This window comes from Beta vulgaris, chromosome 6, assembly GCF_026745355.1.
Source record: "Beta vulgaris subsp. vulgaris cultivar EL10 chromosome 6, EL10.2, whole genome shotgun sequence".
Classification (NCBI taxonomy): Eukaryota; Viridiplantae; Streptophyta; class Magnoliopsida; order Caryophyllales; family Amaranthaceae; genus Beta; species Beta vulgaris.
Window position 1 is genome coordinate 34,514,969 of NC_079207.1, and position 23,027 is coordinate 34,537,995.

General features: G+C 36.1%; 1 protein-coding gene across 2 annotated transcripts; it reads left to right on the plus strand.

Moving 5' to 3' along the window:
• The first annotated feature begins 5,112 nt into the window (after window positions 1–5,112).
• LOC104896572 (nicotinamide adenine dinucleotide transporter 1, chloroplastic) lies at window positions 5,113–16,966 on the plus strand. Of its 2 annotated transcripts, none has more exons than XM_048646457.2 (9): window positions 5,113–5,772; window positions 5,916–6,008; window positions 6,523–6,629; window positions 9,669–9,717; window positions 9,814–9,926; window positions 14,731–14,840; window positions 16,200–16,288; window positions 16,378–16,472; window positions 16,552–16,966. In XM_048646457.2, the coding sequence occupies exons 1-9, from the start codon at window positions 5,688–5,690 to the stop codon at window positions 16,882–16,884; spliced, it is 1,074 nt and encodes a 357-aa protein (XP_048502414.1). In that variant the 5' UTR covers window positions 5,113–5,687; the 3' UTR covers window positions 16,885–16,966. The 2 variants fall into 2 exon arrangements, with proteins under 2 accessions (XP_048502414.1, XP_010681639.2); XM_010683337.4 differs by having other exon boundaries at window positions 5,116–5,772; window positions 14,746–14,840.
• Window positions 16,967–23,027: the final 6,061 nt, after the last annotated feature.

The window sequence follows — 23,027 nt, forward strand, 5'->3', positions numbered from 1 at the left end:
AATCTAAAGGGAAGCAGGTGGCTTTTCAGAGTGCTAGAATGGTTACATATGGGCGCAATAACTCAGGAAGACCTGGGGGTGCTAGGGGACGAAACACCTATTTATCATGATGAATTTGGTAGCTTGGAATGTAAGGGGCTTCAATGACCCTATTAAAATAAAAGAAGTGAAAGACTTTTTACTGAAACAAAATGCAGGGTGTTGTGCAATGTTTGAAACAAGAGTGAGAAGACAAAAGATGGATTCATTACAGAAGAAGTTAAGAAATCAATGGAGCTGGAGTAGCAAATATGATCACTCTCCAAGAGGGAGAATATGGGTTGGATGGAAGCCAGGGGAGATGAATGTAACATGTTTGGATGTTATAGGACAATGTATAGCATTTCAAGTTACATAGAGTAACAAGGTGTTTATGGTGGTTGATGTTTATGGTCTTCACACTATTAGGGACAGGAAGGATCTATGGAAGGATCTTCTGCAGATTAGAAACATTAGAACAGGTCCCATGATTATTCTTGGTGATTTTAATGCAATCCATAGTGCTACAGACAAAACAAATGGAGTAGAGGTTAGTGAAGCTGAAACCCAAGATTTCACACAATTTTTGCTTGATGCTAATTTGATTGAAGCACCAAGTAGTGGGCTATATTACTCTTGGAACAACAAGGGTGAGGGGAACAATAGGATCTGCGGCAAAATTGATAAAGCATTCATTAATCATGAAATGTTGCTTCTTTATCATGATCTTATGGTCAACTATCAGCCTGAAGGAATTTCAGACCATACCCCTTTGGTTATTAGATTTTGCCAACATGAGATGACTAGAGGAAGGCCTTTTAAGTCCCTCAATTTCATGGCTTTTGATGAGAGGTTCATTCTAATTATACAAGAGGCCTGGCAAAGCAGTAAAAGGGGTAGTAAACTGCAGATGATATAGGAAAACCTCAATCATGTAAAGCAAGAACTTAAAACCCTTCATTATATGCATTACTCTCAGGCTCACAAGAAGGTCGAAGAATTTAGATCTCAGCTGGATCAAGTGCAACAAACTCACAATGTGAGACTTTCAGAAGAAACTCAGTTGAAGTAGAAAGAGACCATTGATAAACTGAGGTATTGGTCTAAGATTGAAGAGAGTATTTTGCAACATAAGGCGAGAATTAATCGACTCACTAAAGGAGATAGTAATACAAAGTTTTTCTTTACTGCATTCAAGATCAGAAAAGCAATGAATAACATTAGTGTGTTGCAGACTGAGCAAGGGGACACTATCACTAGTTCTGAAGAGATCCACCAGGAGCTAGTTGAATTCTATAAGAAGCTACTAGGCTCTTGTGCAAGAAGCCTGCCTTCCCTTGATCTCACTGTAGTGAGAAGTGGTAGTGCTCTGACTCTGGAGGCAAGAAGAGCCTTGATTGCCCCAGTTCATGCTGCTAAGATTGATACAACCCTCAAGCAAATTGATGATAACAAAGCTCCAGGGTGGATGGTTCCAATGTTCTCTTTTTAAGAAAGCATGGAGCTTAATTAAGACTGATGTCTACCAAGGAGTGCAAGAATTTTTACATAAGGCAAACATCTACATGCCTATGAATATCACTCTTATTACACTCATTCCAATGGTGGATCAAGCTTTACATGCTAAAGACTTTAGGCCTATTACCTGCTGCACAATGATGTACAAAATTATTGCCAAAGTCCTTACTAATAGGCTTGGGCATGTGATTCAGGAGGTTATTAATCCTTCTCAAGCTACTTTCACACCTGGGAGATTTATTGCTGATAACATATGGCTCACCACTGAATTGATAAGAGGGTACTCTGGGACTCATGTTTCTCCTAGATGTGTGATAATAGTGGACATAAAGAAGGCCTATGATTCTGTTGAATGGCCTTTTTTAGAAAATATGATGTTGGAATTGGGGTTTCCTACTCAATGGGTGGAGTGGATTATGGCTTGTGTTAGAAGTGTGTCCTATTTAGTGCAATTGAATGGTATTCCTTCTAAACCTTTCCATGCTAAGAAAGGGCTCAGACAAGGAGGCCCTGTTTCTCCCTTTCTGTTTGCTATTAGCATGAAGTATTTGAGTAGATGCCTAGGGGAGTTAAAGGAGGATCCTGACTTTAACTTTCATCCAAAATGTGAAAGAATCAAGGTTACTCACCTCATGTTTGCAGATGATCTGCTGCTATTTACTAGGGTTGATCATAACTCTATAACAAATATTATGGAGGCTTTCAGGAAGTTTCCTAAGGCTTCATGGCTTGAAGCTAGTATTGAAAAAAGTTGTATTTATTTTGCAGGGGTTCCTACTCAGGAAGCCACTAATATTGCAGCTGTTGTGTCTCTTCCTATAGGTGCTCTACCATTTAGATACCTGGGTGTCCCATTGGCAGCTAGGAAACTGAATTATTCATAATGCAAGATCCTAGTGGATAAGATTACAATAAGAGATCAGGCATGGATGACACATTCCTTAAGCTATATTGGTAGGCTGCAATTAATAAGAGGTATCCTTAGCAGCATGCAGAACTATTGGGCTCACATCTTCCCTTTGTCCAAGAAACTTATAAAAGCAATAGAAATGGTTTGTAGAAGGTTTCTTTGGACTGGGAAAACTTTAGAGTCTAAGAAAGCGCATGTGGCTTGGCACACCTTTTTCTACCCTAAGGGGGCTGGAGGGTGGAATCTAGTTAACATGCCAGTGTGGAATCAAGCTGCCTTGCATAAATTATTGTGGGCTATAACTTTCAAAGCTGATAAGCTGTGGGTGAAATGGATGGATGCTCACTACCTGAAATACACAACAATCCTAAATGTTGCTGTTACTAATATGGATTCTCAGGAAGATTGTCAACTCTAGGATTCTCCAGGAAGGGATTGGTGGATGGGAGGTTGTTATGCAGAATGGCAAGTATGGTATCAAGAAGGCTTACAAACTCACTCAGGGTAACTTTGATCATGTAAGTTGGAGAAACCTTATTTGCAATAATCAAGCTAGTCCAAAGAGCAAATTTATCTTATGGATAGCTTTGCAAATTCGGCTAGCTACTTGTGATAGAATCAGTATGGATGCCTAGTTATAATCAAGTTTGTTGCATGTGTTCTACTGAAAATGAGTCTATTCAACACCTATTCTTTCAATGCAATTTCTCTGCTGCTATCTGGTCCCACTTGCAGCAACAAGTTAAAAGGGTGCATACCTTATCAGGGTTTGAAGAAGTCAGCAGGGTTATGCTGGATAAGTCTAGACGTAAGATGGCTGAAGAACAAATTTTGGTGATTTTATTCACTACGGCTGTTTATGCTCTATGGAAGTTTAGAATTTTTTTTCTTTTTGAGAATAGCAGCCCCCTGCCTTGTCCCTTGTCAGGGAAATTATGTTTAACACAACTTGTAACTGTAATGAGAAGCAAAGAATCCTTCTCATACAGTAGGTGTGCTTGTTAGCAGATTTATAGTGATTATGGTATTGCAGGCTTGTCTGTTCTCTGTTGTTTCAAATCTCCTATGGTCTGTTATTTGATGGCATAGGTTGTACCTTTCTCACCAAAGTTTTTTTTTGGTTTTCGATAACAATTTTGAATTGCCAAAAATTTTTCTTTTGGGTAAATCTCCACTTATTTCAGGGGGTTTCTTATGAATTTTTTTTGTGAATGTTAATGCATGATTGAGGATGATAAAGAGCTACAGAAATCAATTTTAGGAGAACGAATTAATCAAGTGATAAGCTTTCGGATTTGAAGTACACAAGAATCACCATATTTAATTACTGTGATTTTTGGCACGATTTTTAAAAGTTTACGGCATGAAAATTATTTCGTTCAATTATGTGTCTTTGCATGTCTTTAAAACTTGACTCCTTGAATGTGTAAATGCTCTGTATTTATAAGTAGTAAGGAGCTTGCATGCAACCTTCGTACCCAAAAGTATATGAAATAAAATTTACATTACCTAACTTTGTCTAAAAGCTATTATCTTTGTGATGTATCTTGTGATGCTATTCTTATGAAAAAGTTTCCAATGCTTATTGTTAAATTCACTTGTTTTTGCTGCTGTAATTAGTTGTTGACCTTGTAAGTTTGATGACTTGATCTTGAGCTAGGAGACTTAGGTTGTTCGAGGTTGTACGACAATCGACGAAGAAGATCGTCAATTGTCTAACCCTCGTGAAAAGTCGTTGGGTGCGACAGCAGAGCCGCAAGGCGCGGCCAGATCAATTACGTTGGCTCCGCGAGTCGTTGGGCGCGGCTACATAGGCAACATAGCCGCGGCGCTCAGGCAAATAAGTTTTGATTTGTCTTATGGGCATGCCGAGCCGCAGGGTGCGACTACAGAGCCGCTCGGCGAGACAAATGTCGAGTACAGCAACACAGGCTCATTAAATGCCTTAGTTTCTGTTTCCTTGGCCTCCTTTCCTCATGTTTTGTAGACCTAATTATATATTCTCTATGTATGGGTTAATTAGAGTTTAATAATTAAAACACAAGAAAGGGAAACAATGAGAAGTTCTAAGAGAGAGAGCGCTTTGAGAGATTCATTGAATAGAGTATTCAAGTGATTCTCTTGTCTATTATATTCGTGGTTCCGCTTGATCATATTGAAAGAGTTTATCCCTGCCCTGATAAATGTAGTTATCAAATTGATAGTGAACCTCGTTAAATCATTCATGTTCTTTATTTGCTTTTGCGTTTTATTGTTTGTTTATTCGCTTCCGTTGCAACAAACATGGTACCAGAGCTTGAGATTATTTAGTTGGGCTCCAATCATGCATCACATCCAAATTACATCATTCCTTATTTTTTTTTTATTATTATACTTTCTCTGTTTTTTTTTATAGATGCTACATTTCTATTAAATAAAAATGTTATAATAAATGCTACATACTATTAATGGATCCGTTTTTCACCATAAAAATCTTAAAATATACTTCTCATATAAAATACTCATTTTTTTCCTTAATAAATATATTTATTTATTCAAGAAGTGTTGGTTCCCTATTTTCTCTCTATCTTTTTTAAGATCCCCACTTTTTCTATGTAGCATGTATAAAAAAAAGAGGAAGTATAATGTTACGATCTTATCCATGAATAGGACTATAGGGGTACTACTCCATCGAGTTCTCCTGATTCCCAGGTCCCAGCTAAGATTTTCTAATAACTCATCATCATAGTATAACTATAGTCTATAAGCATAGATCAATTCATCAATGTAACGTTAGCCGGATGTATGTATCACGGCAAAACCCAAGATTAATTCAACTCTCTTTTGTTTTTTTGACAGATAATTCAACTTCTCTTAGTATGTCTTTGGAAGCAGCAAAACGTAAGCTTTGGGATCTGAATAGCAAAAGTCAGAAATCCCCAGAAAATTTGCAGTAAACCTCACATAATATCTCCATTTTCCATACATTAATTTTCCTTTTGATTTCCCTCTTACCCAAATGAGCAAAAAATACACCCCCTAAAAGAAATTATCTTCCACTTTGCACCGTCTTGACCCCGCCATTCATTCTTTCTCTCTCCTCCTTTTGAAGTATTCTTTGATTTTTCATCACATAAACCCGAATCTTCAACTTGTTTATAGCTACCCCAATGTCTATATATATATAATTATATACATATAATAATATAAGGATCGAATCCCGTCTACATCAGTGCGCTTATATTCCTTTTTGAAGTTGAAGATGACTGGCGGTGGACCTCCGTCGCAGGACCGCCGCCGCAAACCCAAAAACTTCTTCTGCGACGCCGCTGCTGGTGCTTCCGCAGGTTGTTTATGAATTCTGATATTTGCATGTGTGGTTTGATTTGATTTGATTTGATTTGTTAGGTATTTGTTTTCCATAATATTGCATTAACACATGAAATCACATGATTAAGGTTGTTGATACTGAGTAATTGCTGAAGTGCAGGTGCAATTGCTGCAACATTTGTGTGTCCATTAGATGTGATTAAGACAAGGTTACAGGTTCATGGACTTCCTGTGACTTCTACTTCTACCAAAGGTATCTTCATTAGCACTTCTAATGAGTAATTAATCATGTTCCTGATAAGTAGCATGAGTGTTATTAGTTAAGTTAATGTGATTAGTGGATAGAAATTAGAAAGTGGAATGATCCGTACTTGGGTTTTGGGACTCTTTTCTCCACCTTATTTTTTCTCTAACTTTTCCAAGCTTTTCTTATCTTTTCTTAACTAGTCTGAACTTTTCTTTAATTTTTCTGAACTTTTGTGAATTTCGTGAACTTCTGTTATTATTTTCTGAACTTTTCCTTTTTTTTTTTTGAACTTATCTTCTTAACTTTATTTTATTTTTTCTGAACATATCTTAAGTTCTTTTGAACTTTTCTTATTTTTTCTGAAAATAAGCAAAAGTGAAGAGAACAGGCCCCTTGTACCGAATGATCAATTGTGAAAGATGATTAACTCTGGGTTGTTGTTATTTAGTTTAGTTAGTATGGTGTTAGTTTGTTACATGTCGTTTCCGATTTTGATGATGGTAATGTGCCTGTAAAGCAGGTAGTATTATCATTACAAGCCTCCAAGATATTGTTAAAAAGGAGGGGTTTCGTGGATTGTATCGTGGACTTTCTCCAACAATTTTGGCATTACTTCCAACTTGGGCGGTAAGATTAAGTTGAGCTGCTAAATTTTTTTGACTTGAAAGATCAGTTAATATCATCTGGGCTGCAATTCGGAGTGTTTTCAGTGTGCTGCTTGTCTAGTGTCCACTGTGCACTCTATCCTTTTGGATGTTGACAGAGGAGCTGTACAATGTTTCTCAACTTTCAAGTTCTAGTGAAAGGTGTTACCTGTTAGGCATTGTGTAAACTTGCTATTACTTTTATCGTAAGGGTATTTGTGAGCTGGGGCTTACCAATTTGCCATTCATTGGGTAGAACATATATAATCAAGGAACATGAACATCTACTGTAGGTAAACATGTACCTGATTCTAAACATGCATTTAGTTTATTTAATTTCATTGAGCTATAACATACTTCCTGTGTTACTTTTACTTGCAACACTTCCCTTTTATGGCAATTTCAAATTACTTGCAACACTAGCTACTTCATCACATGGGTCATTTTTTATTTCTCTTTATCTCTCTCCTGTCCTTGGCTCCTGTGCCTTCCCCCATGTTGCATGTAAAGTAAACGGAGGAAGTATAATTTGAGCTGTTGGAAGATAGCAATTCATAGCACGAATGTCTGGAATAATATCTTTCTGAACTGGGTTTGATTCTCTGTTTCTTATCCCAGTCAGTGAACTTCATTCATAGAGGATATCTAGAAGCGGTCTGAGTACACCTTTTTCTATTAGAAGTTCGATATTATCATTGCTAATTGCTTCCTGTGCGTAATATAGAAATGATCATCTTGCTGCTTCTTTACCTCTTAGGTTATATAGAATAAGATTTTCAGGATTTGGATCCTGTCTAGGGCTTATACATGCTTTTGTAATCAATCATAAGAACAGTTCAAGATTTTCTATTACTGCTTGTTTCAGGTTAAGAGGGCCACTATTAGTTCCGTGAACAAAATGTCAGTAAATAACATTAGACAAACCCAAAAAAGGTTACAATTAAATGGTTTTTGTGCTCCCTTAGAGCATGTACAATGGGGCTCTCCAACTAGTTCTCTAACTAGTTCTCCAACTAGCTCCCCAAGGATAGAGAAAATGGAGAGCCAACTCTTATCCAACAATGGGGCTCTTATGTGTGTCTCTACAGGGAGACACTTTGCAAAGTGGCTCTTGGGGGAGATACCATTTGGGTTGAAGGAGAGATTGCTCTCCAATGTGTGGTGTCCACATACTATTGCAATTACTTCAATTTTCTTTTCTTCTTGCAACCATTTATTGATCTTCTCTATAAAAATAAAAGAAAGATGGTAATAATTACTATTCCAAAAACTATAATTTTTCTTTATCTACAAAATGAGCCTAATATTGGATATATTTCATACACAAAATCTACTATTTTTTTTTAATTTATGAAATCAAATATTAGCATTAAAAATTAATATTTTTTTTAAAAAAAATCCACAATACATAAATTACGAAATAGATAATTGTTTTTGTAACTATATTTAATTTACATGAATAACATTATTTATATAACTTTGATCATAATATGAAATGAGGTTCATTTATTGATATGGGGACTACAAAGCAATGAAAAGTTAAATGGAGAGCTCTTTAAAGAGTTTTATTGATGTTGGGTGTTTTTAGATATAGTTCTTGAGAGTAGCTTGAAGAGAGTAGATGAGAGATAGTGGAGAGCTAGTTGGAGAACCATGTACCATTGTACATGCTCTTAGTGATAATTAATAGTAGAATTGGTTGTTGACTTAATGAAGACCTTTCAATTTTTTAGTTAATAACCAGGTGATATTTAAGCTGTATTCATTTTTTCAATCTTTTGCAGAAGAATATATTTTTTGGACTTGCCTGGAGAAATACCAGGAATTAATAGGAAATAGGTAGTATTTGGAAAATTGAGACAAATTTAAATGATTCTTGTTAAAAATTGATAAAGTGGTTCTTGTATCCAATTATGTGAACTTATTTCCCCTTAAGTGGTGTTAAGTGTCAATATGTCATCATGAATACGAATTTATAATTGTAGTCTACTGAAAAGTGAAGGAACTATTTTCTAATTGGTCGTTGCCTTCATCTGCAATTATTGGATCCTTGTGGACTTCTTATATGTTCAATGTTTTAATTTCTTCATCTTCTCTTGCATGAATATTGTTTCTTCTATGACTAGTATCTCAAAATCAAAACACACTCAAACACAAGCACACACCAAGCATGAACTTCAAGAGCTAGTCTATATACATGTATTTCCTTAGTTCTCAATAGAAACTTAACCACTTATAAAAGGAGACGTTTCATACTATCCTTAATATTTGCATATTTCCCTTTTCTTTGGGTTTTTTTTTTTTTTTTCTGTTTCTCTCTCTTATCATATGGGGTCCATCCACAATGGCACACGGAAATTGTTACTCTGACGAGTTCTAGAACTTAGGAACTTGAAACAGGGTGAAGTCCAGTATGGCATATTTCAGTTCCTTGGTGGTGGTGGTGGTGTTCCAATAGGGAGGGGGGGGGGGTGTAGAGAGAATGGGGTGGAGAGAGAAAGAAGAGGGAATGAATTTATGGAGGAAGAGAGAGAATAAGGGATTGTGGTGGTGTTTCAATGGTGATCAATTCAGGTAAATAGGTCATATTGGGGTTGATTAGAGTTTAATGGCTAATTAGGGGTGAATGACTAATGAAGTTGACGTTTGTTAATCATCAAGGACTTTTGATGTATTTTAAAGAAACTGAGGTATATGGTGAATTTTGAAAACACACCTTTATGAATAATATTATTAATTCTTGCTCTAAAGAGCAATGCTTGACATAGTTTTGTATCAAATAAGAAAAAGTGTTTGATAAATGCCTCATTTTAATGAAGCTCTTTTTAGAGGATGAGTGGACTGGACATTACCTAGCAAGTACAAACTGAAAGAAGTTTTACATGCATTGCTAATTCTATAAAATATACTCCTGTTTAGATAAATTACCTATGTTAAAATCTAACAAAGCATACATCCCATGTATTGCATGTGCCAACATTCTGATTTCTTTGAATGACATACATTCTTATTTCGTATGCAGGTATACTTCCCAGTTTATGAGCACCTTAAAGGCTTATTACAGAAAGATGGTTGGTTTTTGTAACACTTGTGAATTAATTATTTGATACTAACGTTATAGTGGTTATGGTTTTTTTTTATTGAAGAATTCTTTTCCATTTATGTAGATCATGGCACTGAACAACTTACTATTGTTAAAAATATGATTGCTGCTGGTGGTGCCGGAGCTGCTACAGCTGTCGCAACTAATCCCCTGTGGGTTGTGAAGACCCGACTCCAAGTAAGTTGGATACCTGGTCTTGTTGAACTTAATGAGTTCTGAGTCTGGTTAATGCTCTTAGCATGTGATTACAATCCTTAAGTCATGTATGACAATTCTGTTATATTGACATTTAGCTGATAAGTATTAACACAATTTTGAAGTGAAACCATGTATTGAAGATGATCTATTTTCCATGGTTTTCAATCGATATTGGTTGCAGCCTTAATGTTAAAATGGAGTAATTAGGGATACCTCTTGCTGATCTCTCTGGTATTTTACTATTATTACATAACTTCTTTAACAGAAAGCAGTTTTCTGTCATGTTATTAGCCTGATCTAAAATTTGGAAATCCCAGGTCTGGATTTCATTGTCATGCTTACTGTAGGCTTGTAGCCTCTTGAATGGGATAAGTGATGAGTAAAGATATACAGAATCCTGGATCTTCAATCTGCACAATTCTCGGCAATGATTAGTGACTGTTTTAAGACCCTTAGAAAGCCTTTTGCTTTTCCAGTACTCAAATTCTGAATGGTGTTTGTTGTGCCACTTTCTCTTTTTTCCCATATATTTGTTGTTCTGTGGGATTTTTTTAACAAAAATACTGAAGCCTTCACCCTTCAGGACCTGAAGTACTATTTGCTAATTGAAGTGGCAAATAACATAGTGCTCCTTATGAGGCAAGAGGTTTACCGTTGGGAGTGGGGTTTAGTGGCAAGATCTCCATAAACACCCCTTGAAGTGCTCGTATGCTTATGGGTGTCAATTGCTGTAATGGTTGGTAGGGCTGGCTACTAAGTACTAACCGAGCTGAGCCAAGCCAAGCCAAGCAGCACTCTAACATGGCCCAACTTGGGTTTGATTGATTTTATCGAGTTCAAAAACTCACCTTGAACTTAAAAGTCATGCTCAAGCTTGTTTGTGAGCTTGACTAGTTAAAACATGAGCCATAATAATCATTATAAGATTTTAATGTTGTTGTTAAGCGACTTTATATTTAGTGTTCCGCTTGGACAATTTGTGTTGTAAATCCCCTTGCCTTTGTCATTCAATTGATCATTTTGGCCTTAGGTGTATAAATTATATAACAATGTAAGAAAAAATACATTCTACTATCTTATACCAATGACAGGACTCCCCCCCATAACCGTGTTTACATGACCCAATCTGACTCGGTTGTGGACACGGACAATGTGTCGGACTTGTTTAGGATAAAACAAACTTGACACTTTCTTGTGTCGCATGATGGTTGCTTGTTAGAGTGGTCCATGTTGTTTCTTCTTCTCTCCATCTGTCTCTCTCTCTTCAAATTAAATATTAGTAGGGCTCATCCCATGAGTGTCCAACTATAGGCTTTTTTTGGTTGGCCTGAAAACATTTTCCATGGAAAATGGTTTTCTATGAAATAACAAGGGACAAAATAGTGGTAAATCAATTTTTGTTTTGTTTCTTGCATGAAAAGGAAGAATGTGAATGAAAATGGAAGGATGAATAAGAGGAAGGAAATAAGAAGGTGAAAGTGTGTCATTCATTTCTTGAGGTAAATGTTTTCCATCCTTGGGGAAATTATTTTCCACCATTTTGAAAAACCATTATTTACCCTTTACAAGGCAAAGAAAGGAAAATAGAAAAATCATTTTTATGCCCTAACAAAGAATCTCTGTGTGCTTTGATTTCTGCATTTCTTGTGCAAAGTTGTACCTTTATTAATTTGTACTCTGTATTGCTCATCTTTTTAAAGGAAAACGTTATTTTTAAAAATTCTACCACAAAGCATTACTCCCTCTGTGATTTTTTTTTATCTTAGCAACTTTCCCTATAGAAATGTTTTTTCTTTTATCTTGCTCTCTTTGAATCTTCCTATCTATGGCCGTTGGGACCACTTTTTTCTGTCTCATCCAATTCCTCTCACTATTTGCAATAGAAAAAATTGGTTAGGACTACTTTCTCTCTTCAGCTAATTGTTTATGATAAATTCAAGTCATAGGACCCATTTATCTTTCATCGCTTCATTATTTTTTGAAAAAATAGATTCTATAACTATGTTCTACTATCAACCCATGTGCAAAAAATCTCCCTCTTTTTTCTCATTTCCTTAATATTTGTTCACGATACTAGGTGAGCAAACTAAACAGATACACACGGAGTAAGTCTTTGAAATTGGGTTTATTTCTTGATACTAGTTATTTCCTAGATTGTTATTGAAACTATAGAAATTATCGATTTCTAAAGTCCAAATCCATATTTTTGGATCCTTCTACATTTGTTCTCAAGTCCTTGATTTTGAGATTTCTAGAATCCGACACTTGTTTCCGAAACTGTGTCAGACACTCATTTGATCGTTTCCAGTGATGCTCGGACTCATTGATTAACCCTGTGTATGACCATACCACTGGTCTGCACGACTCGACCGGGGTGCGGCGTTGAATTATCAGCAACAATTGAATAAAGAATCTATCTTCAGAATATGTAGTATAAATTAAATAGATTCTGAAAGATAAAAGCAAGGAAACAAAATTGCAGGTGGGGTCACCATTCGCGGTAACGCTTGCGTTGTCGCAAAAGCAGCTTGTAACGGATGAATGGTATGGATCACTGCCAACGCGACGTGGATTTTTTCAAAAAAATTCACATTAATATGTTTTAATCTTATTTGCATTGTTTTAGATTATGAAGCATTATTACAACATAATATAATCGAATCTATCATAATATTATTATTAATTAGCTACATAATTAATTCATAAAATATTTTTGGAAAATGTTTGAAAAGAACGGATGTAATGAGGATAAAAATGTTCAAACGCGGCGAGTTCGCGTTACGGAACGTACAAAGCGGCGAGAAGTATGTGATTTTTATTATGGCGTTCCGTAAAGGGATTTTGTGGAAAGGCAAATCCAAAATTTGTTACAGAAAGGTCGTTATGTAATGGAACGTGAGAGTTTAAATTCCATGGGTAAGAGTGCATCACAAATTTCCAAGTATATATGCATGTGCCATTTTCTAAAATTTACTACATTTTTAACTGTTTCTTAAGAACCTTTAAAGTATAATCAAACAAAATTTGACAGCTAATTATTTGATACGTTTCCCGTAGCTTGCTCAAACTTAGATTTGAGTGTCCCACACAATAGAGTGTCGGATCTTGTAAATCTTAAAATTAGGACTTAGAAACATGCTTTCGAAGGATCTGTAATTGGGATACGAATTAGGGACCACTGTTTTACAATTTTAGTTAATGTAATACTACCTCCGTTTCCTAAAGATCTTCCTTGGTACTGCTCCTACAAATACCAAGGAGGATCCATTTGTGTGGGGGTATGGGGTGGATAAAGTAGGAGAGAAAGGGGTTAAGATAAATAAACAAATAAAAAGGGGTTAAAGTATGAGAGAGAAAGGGAGTAAAATGAATTAATAATGTGATGGTGGACCATATGATAGGGACATGAGAGGGTAAAAAGGGAAAAAAAAATTCCAAATAAGGAATAAAGTAAAAGAGGGAAGATCTTTTGGAAACGCACTTAAACGGAAAGAGGGAAGATCTTTAGGAAACGGAGGGAGTAAGAATTTAGTATCAGGATATGAAAAGCTTAGAGACTTGTTGCTTTGTTGTTGAATTTCTAAAAATGTGTTTTCTTATGGGTTTTTAGTAGAGCTTCCTTTTTCATCGAATTAAAATTTCCTATTAGAATATTATGGCTTTTTAGTAGAGGAAATGAAAGACGCTCAACTTGTCCATTTGAAGTACTTCCTCCATAACATAATAACTGCAACACATGGGTATTACTTGTGAGGTATAAAATATTCATTTGTTGCGGTTATTATTTCGAGTAGAAGTATAATGTGCGGAAATCAAAGACAGCAGATAACAAATAACAAGCAATACAGAAGACAAAAGAAATTTAAGTGAAAACCTGAGATCCAGATGAAAACCCACCAAGCTGCATGATGATTTGGAATCCATACATTAGATGATGCATAAGCGAATTCTCTCTTATGGTTCTCATATCAGTCTATAGGGTTCTCTAGTCTCTAATATGAGAATTGTGAATTCCACAAATTTCAAAAGGCTAAACAAATTATTTATACTAGGATTGCAGCAGTGCAAGTCAATAATGGTCAAGTCAATATGAGAATTGTGGATTCCACAAATTCGCTTATGCCCCCCTGTACCTGTTGTGGACACACCTATACTTTTATTGGTCAAGGGCCTCAGGTCTCAAGGGTCTGGCACTGCCACTGAAAGCAAGAGAGTTGTCAATCAAAATGTAACATGTCTTTTATCTTCTTCACTCCTTCATTATATGTGAAGTAGTTATCTAAAGACTGGATAGTTTACTTATCCCTCTCACAAATACAAGAATGAAATTTGCATTGTTTGAGTAGACGTTTGTGTTTCATCAATTAGTGAGGTATGAGCTTTTGTATACTAATTACTATGTAACTTATAGCTTCTATATTGGTCCTTTGAAAAAAAATGTACGAGGACCAGATCCAGAAAAAACAAAGGTGTTACGGTGAACACAAATTTATTGATGATGTTGTACTATGTGAGTTTCTTGTGGATTGATAGCGCATATGTGTAACAACTTTTGTTTAGTAAGAAGAACTTGTGTAAGAGTGGACGATCTTAAAAAGCTTTCCTTACAAGTAAACAAATTTGTGGCAAATACTTAGTTCACTGAGCTGATTGATACTTGTTTCAAAACTGACAATCTAATCTACATGTGGTAAAGGTTGGACACATTTCAAAACTAAAAACTTTTTCTCAGACAAGAACCTGAATTACCTTTTTATTGATGGGAGCTATTATAATTAATCAGTTTCTTCATCTTCAGACACAGGGAATGAGGACAGATGTGATTCCGTATAAAAGCATCCTTTCTGCCTTAAGAAGAATAACGCGTGAAGAAGGAATTCCAGGGCTGTACAGGTAATTTTGATTGATCAATGAAATTATATCTTAGTTTTTCATGTCTATTTTGAATATTTTCCCCAGGTAATGCTATCTAGATACTTAATTCCCACTTTACGGTCCTTTAAAACTCAATTCCCAAACTACCATACAGGTGTACACGTAGGACAAAAGCACATAATTTTTTTTTTAAAAAAAACTGGAGAGCATAGCAGCTAACTCAGTTAGCAGTGAACACAACAAAGCAGCTAACTGAGTAAGTGACTTTCTCTAACTCTGCAAAACCAAAGATATCTTTTTTTGCTGTGTTCACCACCGCTAACTGAGTTAGTTAGCAGTTTACCTCTGCAGTTTTTTACTTTCCCATGAACTGGTTCACAACCTAGTTATGGGAATGTGAAATTGTGGAGGTAAAGTGCTAACTAAGTTAGTGGTGCCCAAAGACATAACTGCTAACTGAGTTATCAGTGAACCTAAGTCAGCCGCTAATTCAGTTAGCGGTTTTGTCTTTGGGCACCATTAACTGAATTAAGTTTGAGTGTATGGTAAAGTGGGAATTAAAGTCTGTAGGGAGCATAGGAAAAGATTTGTCTAATTTCAAAGGAATTGTGTCGTATTTCATCTTTAAGGTCTCATAATGATCATCAGCTTCACATGGGGAGTGATATATTACCAAACCTCTCTTGAGCTTGCTTCTAAAGTAACTGTGCTAATTTTTTTATTCCATTTACTTTCTAGTTTCTGCCTACAGATTTTCTTAGTTCTCACCAGTGCTCTTTAGTTTGTTAGATATCAAATGATTTTCATATTATTATTCATTAATGAGTTCAATGTATATATGACCTTTGTGCTATTGGCTGTATATGTTTTGAATCTGTATGTATTGATGTTAGTGAAAATCAAACAATTCAATGTTGTGAGGACCATTTAGGAAATCTTGTTTTGGTTGATTGTAGAATATTTGTTCAGTCATCATGTATATCTTCTTTCACACAATACTTTACATAGTGCCGTTTGCCTTGGATTGTTAATATCCTTAATATGAAAAACAAACATAATTAATAGATCATATTCTGAAGATACGCAATTAAACAAATATAACAAGATCCCATATAATAATCTTTTTCTTGTATATTGATAAATTACAATACCAAATTTGATTTTTAACCCCGAAAAGTCAAGCTGTGTAAAGTATTTTGGGATGGAGGGAGTATGTAACAAACGAAGGATTTTCCGGAGGACTTTTAGGCGGTGAACATGAAAGAGGAATGGTTTTCTGATTACCCTTTTACTACAACAAATTTTTGAATGTTGGACACTGACATAAATGACTGGTGATATATGTACTTCTCGGTACTGATTTGTTGGTTTGAACAGTGGGCTTTTGCCTTCATTGGCAGGAATAAGTCATGTGGCCATCCAATTTCCTGCATATGAAAGAATCAAGCTCTATTTGGCAAAAACAGGTATAACTGAATATTCTTCTCAGAACCATATTCCTCTTATTCCAACAATATATGTTGTGGCGTTGAACTTGGTACTGTTTGATTTTCAGAAAACACTACAGTGGACGAGCTAAGTGCAGGAAGTGTTGCAATAGCTTCTTCATTGTCTAAAATTGTAGCATCAATAATGACTTATCCTCATGAGGTTTGTCTCTAATACCAACGTATGTTCCCGCACTTCCATTAAATCACCTAGTTCCTTAAATTTTTAAGCTTTTTATCAGGTTATCCGTTCTAGGCTTCAAGAGCAAGGCCAAGTTCGTAATCGTGAAGTTCATTACTCGGGTGTTGTTGATTGCGTGCGTAAGGTTTTCCAAGCTGAAGGTCTTGCTGGCTTTTACCGTGGATGTGCAACTAATCTAATGAGAACAGTCCCAAATTCTGTTATTACATTTACAAGTTATGAGATGATACTTAGGCTATTGACGCGGGTAGTACCTAAACCTCACTGTCAAGTGAATGGTGGAGAAGAGAATGGCTCTCAGCAGATACCAGACCAATCTAGTAGTAGAGAACCCTCAATTCCTGTGAGTAAAGACCAATTGACAGCGAGATAATAATAGTTGCAATTCTGTAATGCAGAAATTTTCCATTAGTTGAGAACTTCTTTTTACTTGATGAAACAATGAATTTTAGTTATATTCAGTTGACAGAAAAAAGAGTAAAACTCAATATGGTAACGACATGTCCAAAGCCATTAATTTTCAAACTTGGGAAAGACTTTGATGAGATTCCAACGGAAGGGGAACTCGTGGTTGAGCTCTTGTCGCTGGCTTTCTCGGACCAGACAGTAAAAGCAAAGCCTGATACAATGGTTGTGTTTGGGCAAAGCTATGAAGCTAATGCTCCACTATACTTGATGAGAGTCCAAGGGGACCCTGGCATTGGTGAATTCGACAGCCACTTGTGTTCGTTTCACATAGCCTGAGTTCGGATATGGATCAGGTTTTGTTAGCATAGTTTAAGTACAACCATAGCTTTTTAGTAGATGGTGGTAGTCAGGGTTAGGGTAGAGGTTGAAAAACGCACAAGCGCCTACTAGGGTTCCTTTCTATTGATGTTAGTGACAAGCTGGATGATCATGATTCGCAAAGGCACGGTATTGAATGTATGTTCAAAACTGTTATTTTGGCAAGGGGAATTAGCCGTTGATCAGTGAAAGGAAAGCTATCATTTTACCGTCGAAGCTAGCTCTTTAAGCAAAGAGTTATAGCTAATATCAAAGCTCGCATATCTCTATTATATAAGCCAAATGAGGAGTTATGGTGTCCCCTTTGAAAAGACTTTTAAACCCTTCATCCAATAAAAATACTTACCTATTAAGATTTTGATATTTTGTTCAATCATAATCCTTCCTAATTTAAAATATGTATATCAAAAGAAGTTCAAAATAGCTAAAATAAACTTTCATGAAAATGATTGAAGAACAAATTAAAATAACTAAAGCAGTTTTCAAATCAATTACAAAATCAAAGACAAAATTATTATTTTACCTAAACTTTGAAATGCAATAACAATACCAACATCAATTAACAAGTAATAAAAATACCAAGAAAACAACTTCTTCATCAAGCAACTTTTATATTTTGTATTTACACCAAACGATATTCAATTAGAACTAATGATGATTCTAAATTACGTTCTTCAAAATTATATTTAAATGAAATTTAATAATAACTGTCAAAATAATCCATGCACGCATCGCGTGCAAAAAATGCTAGTTTAATCCTAAAGGAAGGTGTCTCTCATTAGCTATAAAACTCTTATAATTGTAATTAGTGCTTAGAAGTTTTCTTTTCTCAAGTTAAGTCACGGGTCAAAAAAGTAAGTAGACTGTTGGAAATAATAAGTATGATTGAAATATTCAGGAAGAACAAATAAATAAATAATAACGACAAATAATAGAATAAGTAAAACTTATCTGCAGATATCAGTCAACTGAACTTGCTATGTTCTTGTACTAAGAATTGTTGCGCCGTGGTATGGAGGCCACTGCCTTAGAAGCGATTTCGCCACCATATTGGTGTAGGCTTCCGATGACGAACACCCCCCAAGGTTAACACAACACCCAAGAATTCTACACCCCGAACTCTAGGGTTGGAATTTCTCAAGAACTTCTCAGATCTTAGAAAGTAAAGTTGGATTTGTGTTTTAGGCTAATGAATAATAAATTCAGAGAGAAAAGTGACCAAGAAAGTATTTATATAAGGGTTAAAAATAAGCCCGAACAATAAACCGCAAGGGAAAATAAGCCCGCCCAAAACTTTCGCGTTCAACTTGGATAAAATCCAACAATCCCCCACAAACGCGAAGTTAGAAAAATAAGAAATGAGCAGTAAAAAGAAGGTTTGATACTTACAAACTAGTGTCCAAGGATTGAACTAGTATGTTAGTGAGATGGGCCGTCCCCTCACATACAAGTATCCACTAGATTGAACTTGCAGGAGAGAGAAGGGACCCGATAACACATATCTTACCCTCAGAGCTTGAGAAACTCCGCGATATCCATGAATTGCGTCTTGAACAACATATAACTAAGTTGATCATAAAATTCATATTCATTTTAAGACAAGTCACTTGTCTTTCAAATGATTGTGAACATACAAACAATTCAACAATCTTGACCATCACCCTGGGATTCCAGTGAGCGCTCTGGAATGCCTACAAGGACGACATTCGACAGAAGGAGGCCATCCCTTCACACTCAAATCTGATGTTCTATTACATTCAAATAAAATTGAATCAGCCACGAAGGCCATAGAAAAATCAAGTCCATTACGTTCAATTAAATTGAATCAGCCATACAGGCCATGGACTCCAACACAACCCCTACCGGTTGCCGCCAAGTATCATCAGCTCCACTTGTCAAACCACCATAAAAGCTATAGACTCTCACGATCCATTAGGTTTAAACTAAGTAGACCATCCCTTTTACAGGACTATGATACCGACCATGTGAGATCATGCACAAGGCATCACAACGGTGTAACCATCAAGTCCATTCCAAGGACCACCCAAGCTTGTCGGGATATGGAAACATTAAGAGCGGTCAAACTCAACCTCACATACAATATCTCATTGTGTGCCACATACAACATCACATTATATGTCACAGTGTGTCTATAAGTCCCGCCTTAGAACTATTGACACATCAAGGACAATCACTGTCCACCCTGATATCTATGAATCTACTAAGTTCAATTGCCAGTTGAACCACCCAAAAGTTATAAATTCATCAATCCATTAAGTTCAAACAAGTTAAGCCACCACAAAGGTAATGGATTGTCTTGTCACTATACCATCAAGCTGACTATTCAAATCACAATATAAATAAGTGAGAATTTCATTACCCCCACAATGGGAAACTTGCTAATGATTTCCTTACCCGTTGACTTCTTGACTCAATCACTTCAACTCAATGAACTTAATCTTATGGTTGACTCTGTAACACATCTTACTTTGCATTTCCTCAACAATGCAACAAGTCAAGAATAATATGCCAACATATATACACATAATCATTTAGAAAATCACTTTTTAAAACTAGTTCATAAACATGTGTACATAACATAACAGTTCATGCTAACTATTCAACCTTCTAGTTGAACCTGTTTCAAATCATGTTGTTTGAATAAGATTGAGATGAGAGGTACCTTTACCAATCCTTTGGCTTTCCATCAATGAACCACATGAATTACCTCATCTCTAACTTCCATCTTGACTTATAAGTTAAAACCTTCATTTTCATAAAGACATCAAGAGTGTGAACACCAAACACATAAGATAGTGGTATAAACCATAAACCACCTACAAACCATTCTAAGTCTTCTCATCAAGGAAACCTCACAAGCCAGCTCCAAACCTCGGAGGATCTAATGAATCTTCCTTCTCTAAGATCCCACTCATGTATGCACTTTACGAATCAAATTATTACGTCAACTTCTTAGGCATATAGGGATTAGGAACCAATCTAACAATTTTTAAATCAAAACCCTAATAAAAGCCTTGTTTTACCACCTACAAGAAAAGAATAATTTGTATTTTGACTAACAAGATTTCTATGAAAGCCAAAGTTAAATGAGCAAAATCTCCTTCAGGTTCTTTTGAAAAAATTCTATTTTTGTTACATTACTCCAAATGCCAAACTAAACACATGCCCACTATGAGGATTTACCACCCTTATTGCACTCTCTTTTCGGGAGAGGTCGTAGCTCAGTGGAGTACTATTTCGAATTCTAAGACATTGCCCAGGGTTCAAATCCTCATCCCAACAATATGTTGGGGCATTTTTTTCTGGGATGTTTAGCCTTGTACCCAAGCTTTGAATTGGTGTGCCCTGCAGGTTAGTAGCCTAACAAGGGTTTGTTTTCGAACCAATTATCTTTCTCAATAAAAAAAGCAAATGCAAACTTAGCAACAGGTGAGATAACTACATAGGTCAATATCAAAACATTAATGAACCTCAGAATTATGTACCTTGCCCATAGCTTTTCAAGCTTACAAGTTCAAAGTCTATTGAAGGTCAACACACAGCCAAATTATCAACTATGGTTCGAAAAAGACATATACAACGAGTATGACTGGTCACTAATGAGTCATGTTCAAGCTTGCTTCTCTCTAAGCACTATCCCCAATCATAAGTCATAAAATCCCTTTGTGAATTGATCATCATCCCTAAAGACTAAGCCCTAAACTTCACATAGTTGATCAACAATGTCAACTTTCTAACCACGAAGATTACAAGCAAGATTGGACTTTGCTAACTTAGAGATATAGGTAAAAACAAGGCTTTTATTAACCTGTTGTTACTCCTTTGCTGAACTTCACATCAACATTACTAGGAGAGACACCAAATTAAGATAATCAGGCATCAAACACATAATCATGACTACTGAACAATCATACCATTAACAAACAAATCATCAACGATATCATGAGATTCATCCAACAAAGTTCATTCAAGAAGAAATAAAGACATCATCAGATTCAGCACAACAACAACCATAGAGAACTAAATCCTCATGCCATCTTTACAAAAGAAGGATAGAAATCCAACCATAGTTGGAAACCCCACTGTATGAACATTCCAGGTTATTACCTTAACCCTCTTCACACAAGGAGAATAACCAACAACTCATTAGCTTATCTTACACAAGCCATAACTTGCAAAGAATGACGATAACCCCCACATGAGATACGACACTCAAAGATGGTATGAAGAATACTCATAATCATCTTAAAACCCTCATGTCTCTTCAACCTTGAATGATTTTACTCACTTGGCACAAAGCCACATTTAATATCAAACTTCTACTTTTAGACATGGAGTCCCAAATGGTCTCACCTAGACCCTTAGCAAAAGAAATGCTAGCCTCTAATCAATCAACACATGAAATATGATAGCATTCACTAGTCATTACTCCAAGTTTACCAAAGAGGCTCAGTCATAAAATCAAACAATTCAATAACTCTAACAAACACAACCATGGGGATACTCCGAGAAAAGACTTAGCATTAGAGTTTCAACCAATAAACCCAAAAAGTCATTCAACCAATCCAAAAGTCCAGTTGACTATGCAGGCCAGGGTTAACAATTTAAACTCTACAAGAGTACTGCAAGACAACTCTAAACAACCACATGTACGACATGTATACAACATATAAAGTACAACAAGTAGAAGTATAAACTCAAAGCTTAAAGAACGAAATAACAAGAGTTCCCAACAATATTAAGTCCCACGGAAGTTGCCTTCCTCCCTCACAATCACCACAGTGAGGTTAACTCAATAAATTTATAATCCTAGATATTAACTTATTTCCCAAAAAGCACAACAGTTGCCAAAACAGAAATATATAACAAATACCAGGCAGAGGGTCACATAAAATTAATTATGCAAATAAGTTAGACTTGGATCATTAGCAATAAGAAAGATTTGGGAACTTTCGTTTCGCTAGAAGGTGCTATGAGTTCCACATAGTTGCCACTCCTTTAACTTGCGTTTGCTTACTTGAGTGTCTCAATCTCTAACTCAGCCCCCATATTGACTGACATATCACCAACAACAACAAAAACAACAAGAACCATGCAAAAAAAATCAAGATCCTTTACACGTATATTCGAGAGCATGATGCGTATTTGATACCTGCAGAACTATCCCGAGAAGGAAGTCCCACTTCCGCACCATACATGATGCCAACAGATGAAATGAAAGAAATATAGGATATGACAGTTGAAAAAAAATGAAACCCATATTATTGCGACAAAATAAAGACATTTTTCAAGAAGAACAAACCATCGTTCATTATTAGCCTTGAAGATTAGCAATGACTCACACAAAACCAAGAAGCCTACATTTACCCCCTTCACTTACCTCCAACAACGTACTCGGCCGCCCAAGGCCTCTGCCGACGACACGAAATTCAAGACCCCTGCTAGGCTCGCACCCGACAACAATGAGGCTGGCCCATCCAAACGACTCCCTCATAACACCACCAGACGTTGCCCGGTTGCCGTTTCGACAGAAAACGACGTCGAATCACCGGAATAAGTAAACCGGAGCAAAAAAGTTGACAGACATATCTGCTAATAATGCGACAACAACAATGAGAAAAAACGCCGGAATAACTCTGAGCACCTTCAACGTCTGTTCCTGCTGGCTTCATCCGCCATTTTTGCCCCTGAATATTACATCACCCGCAA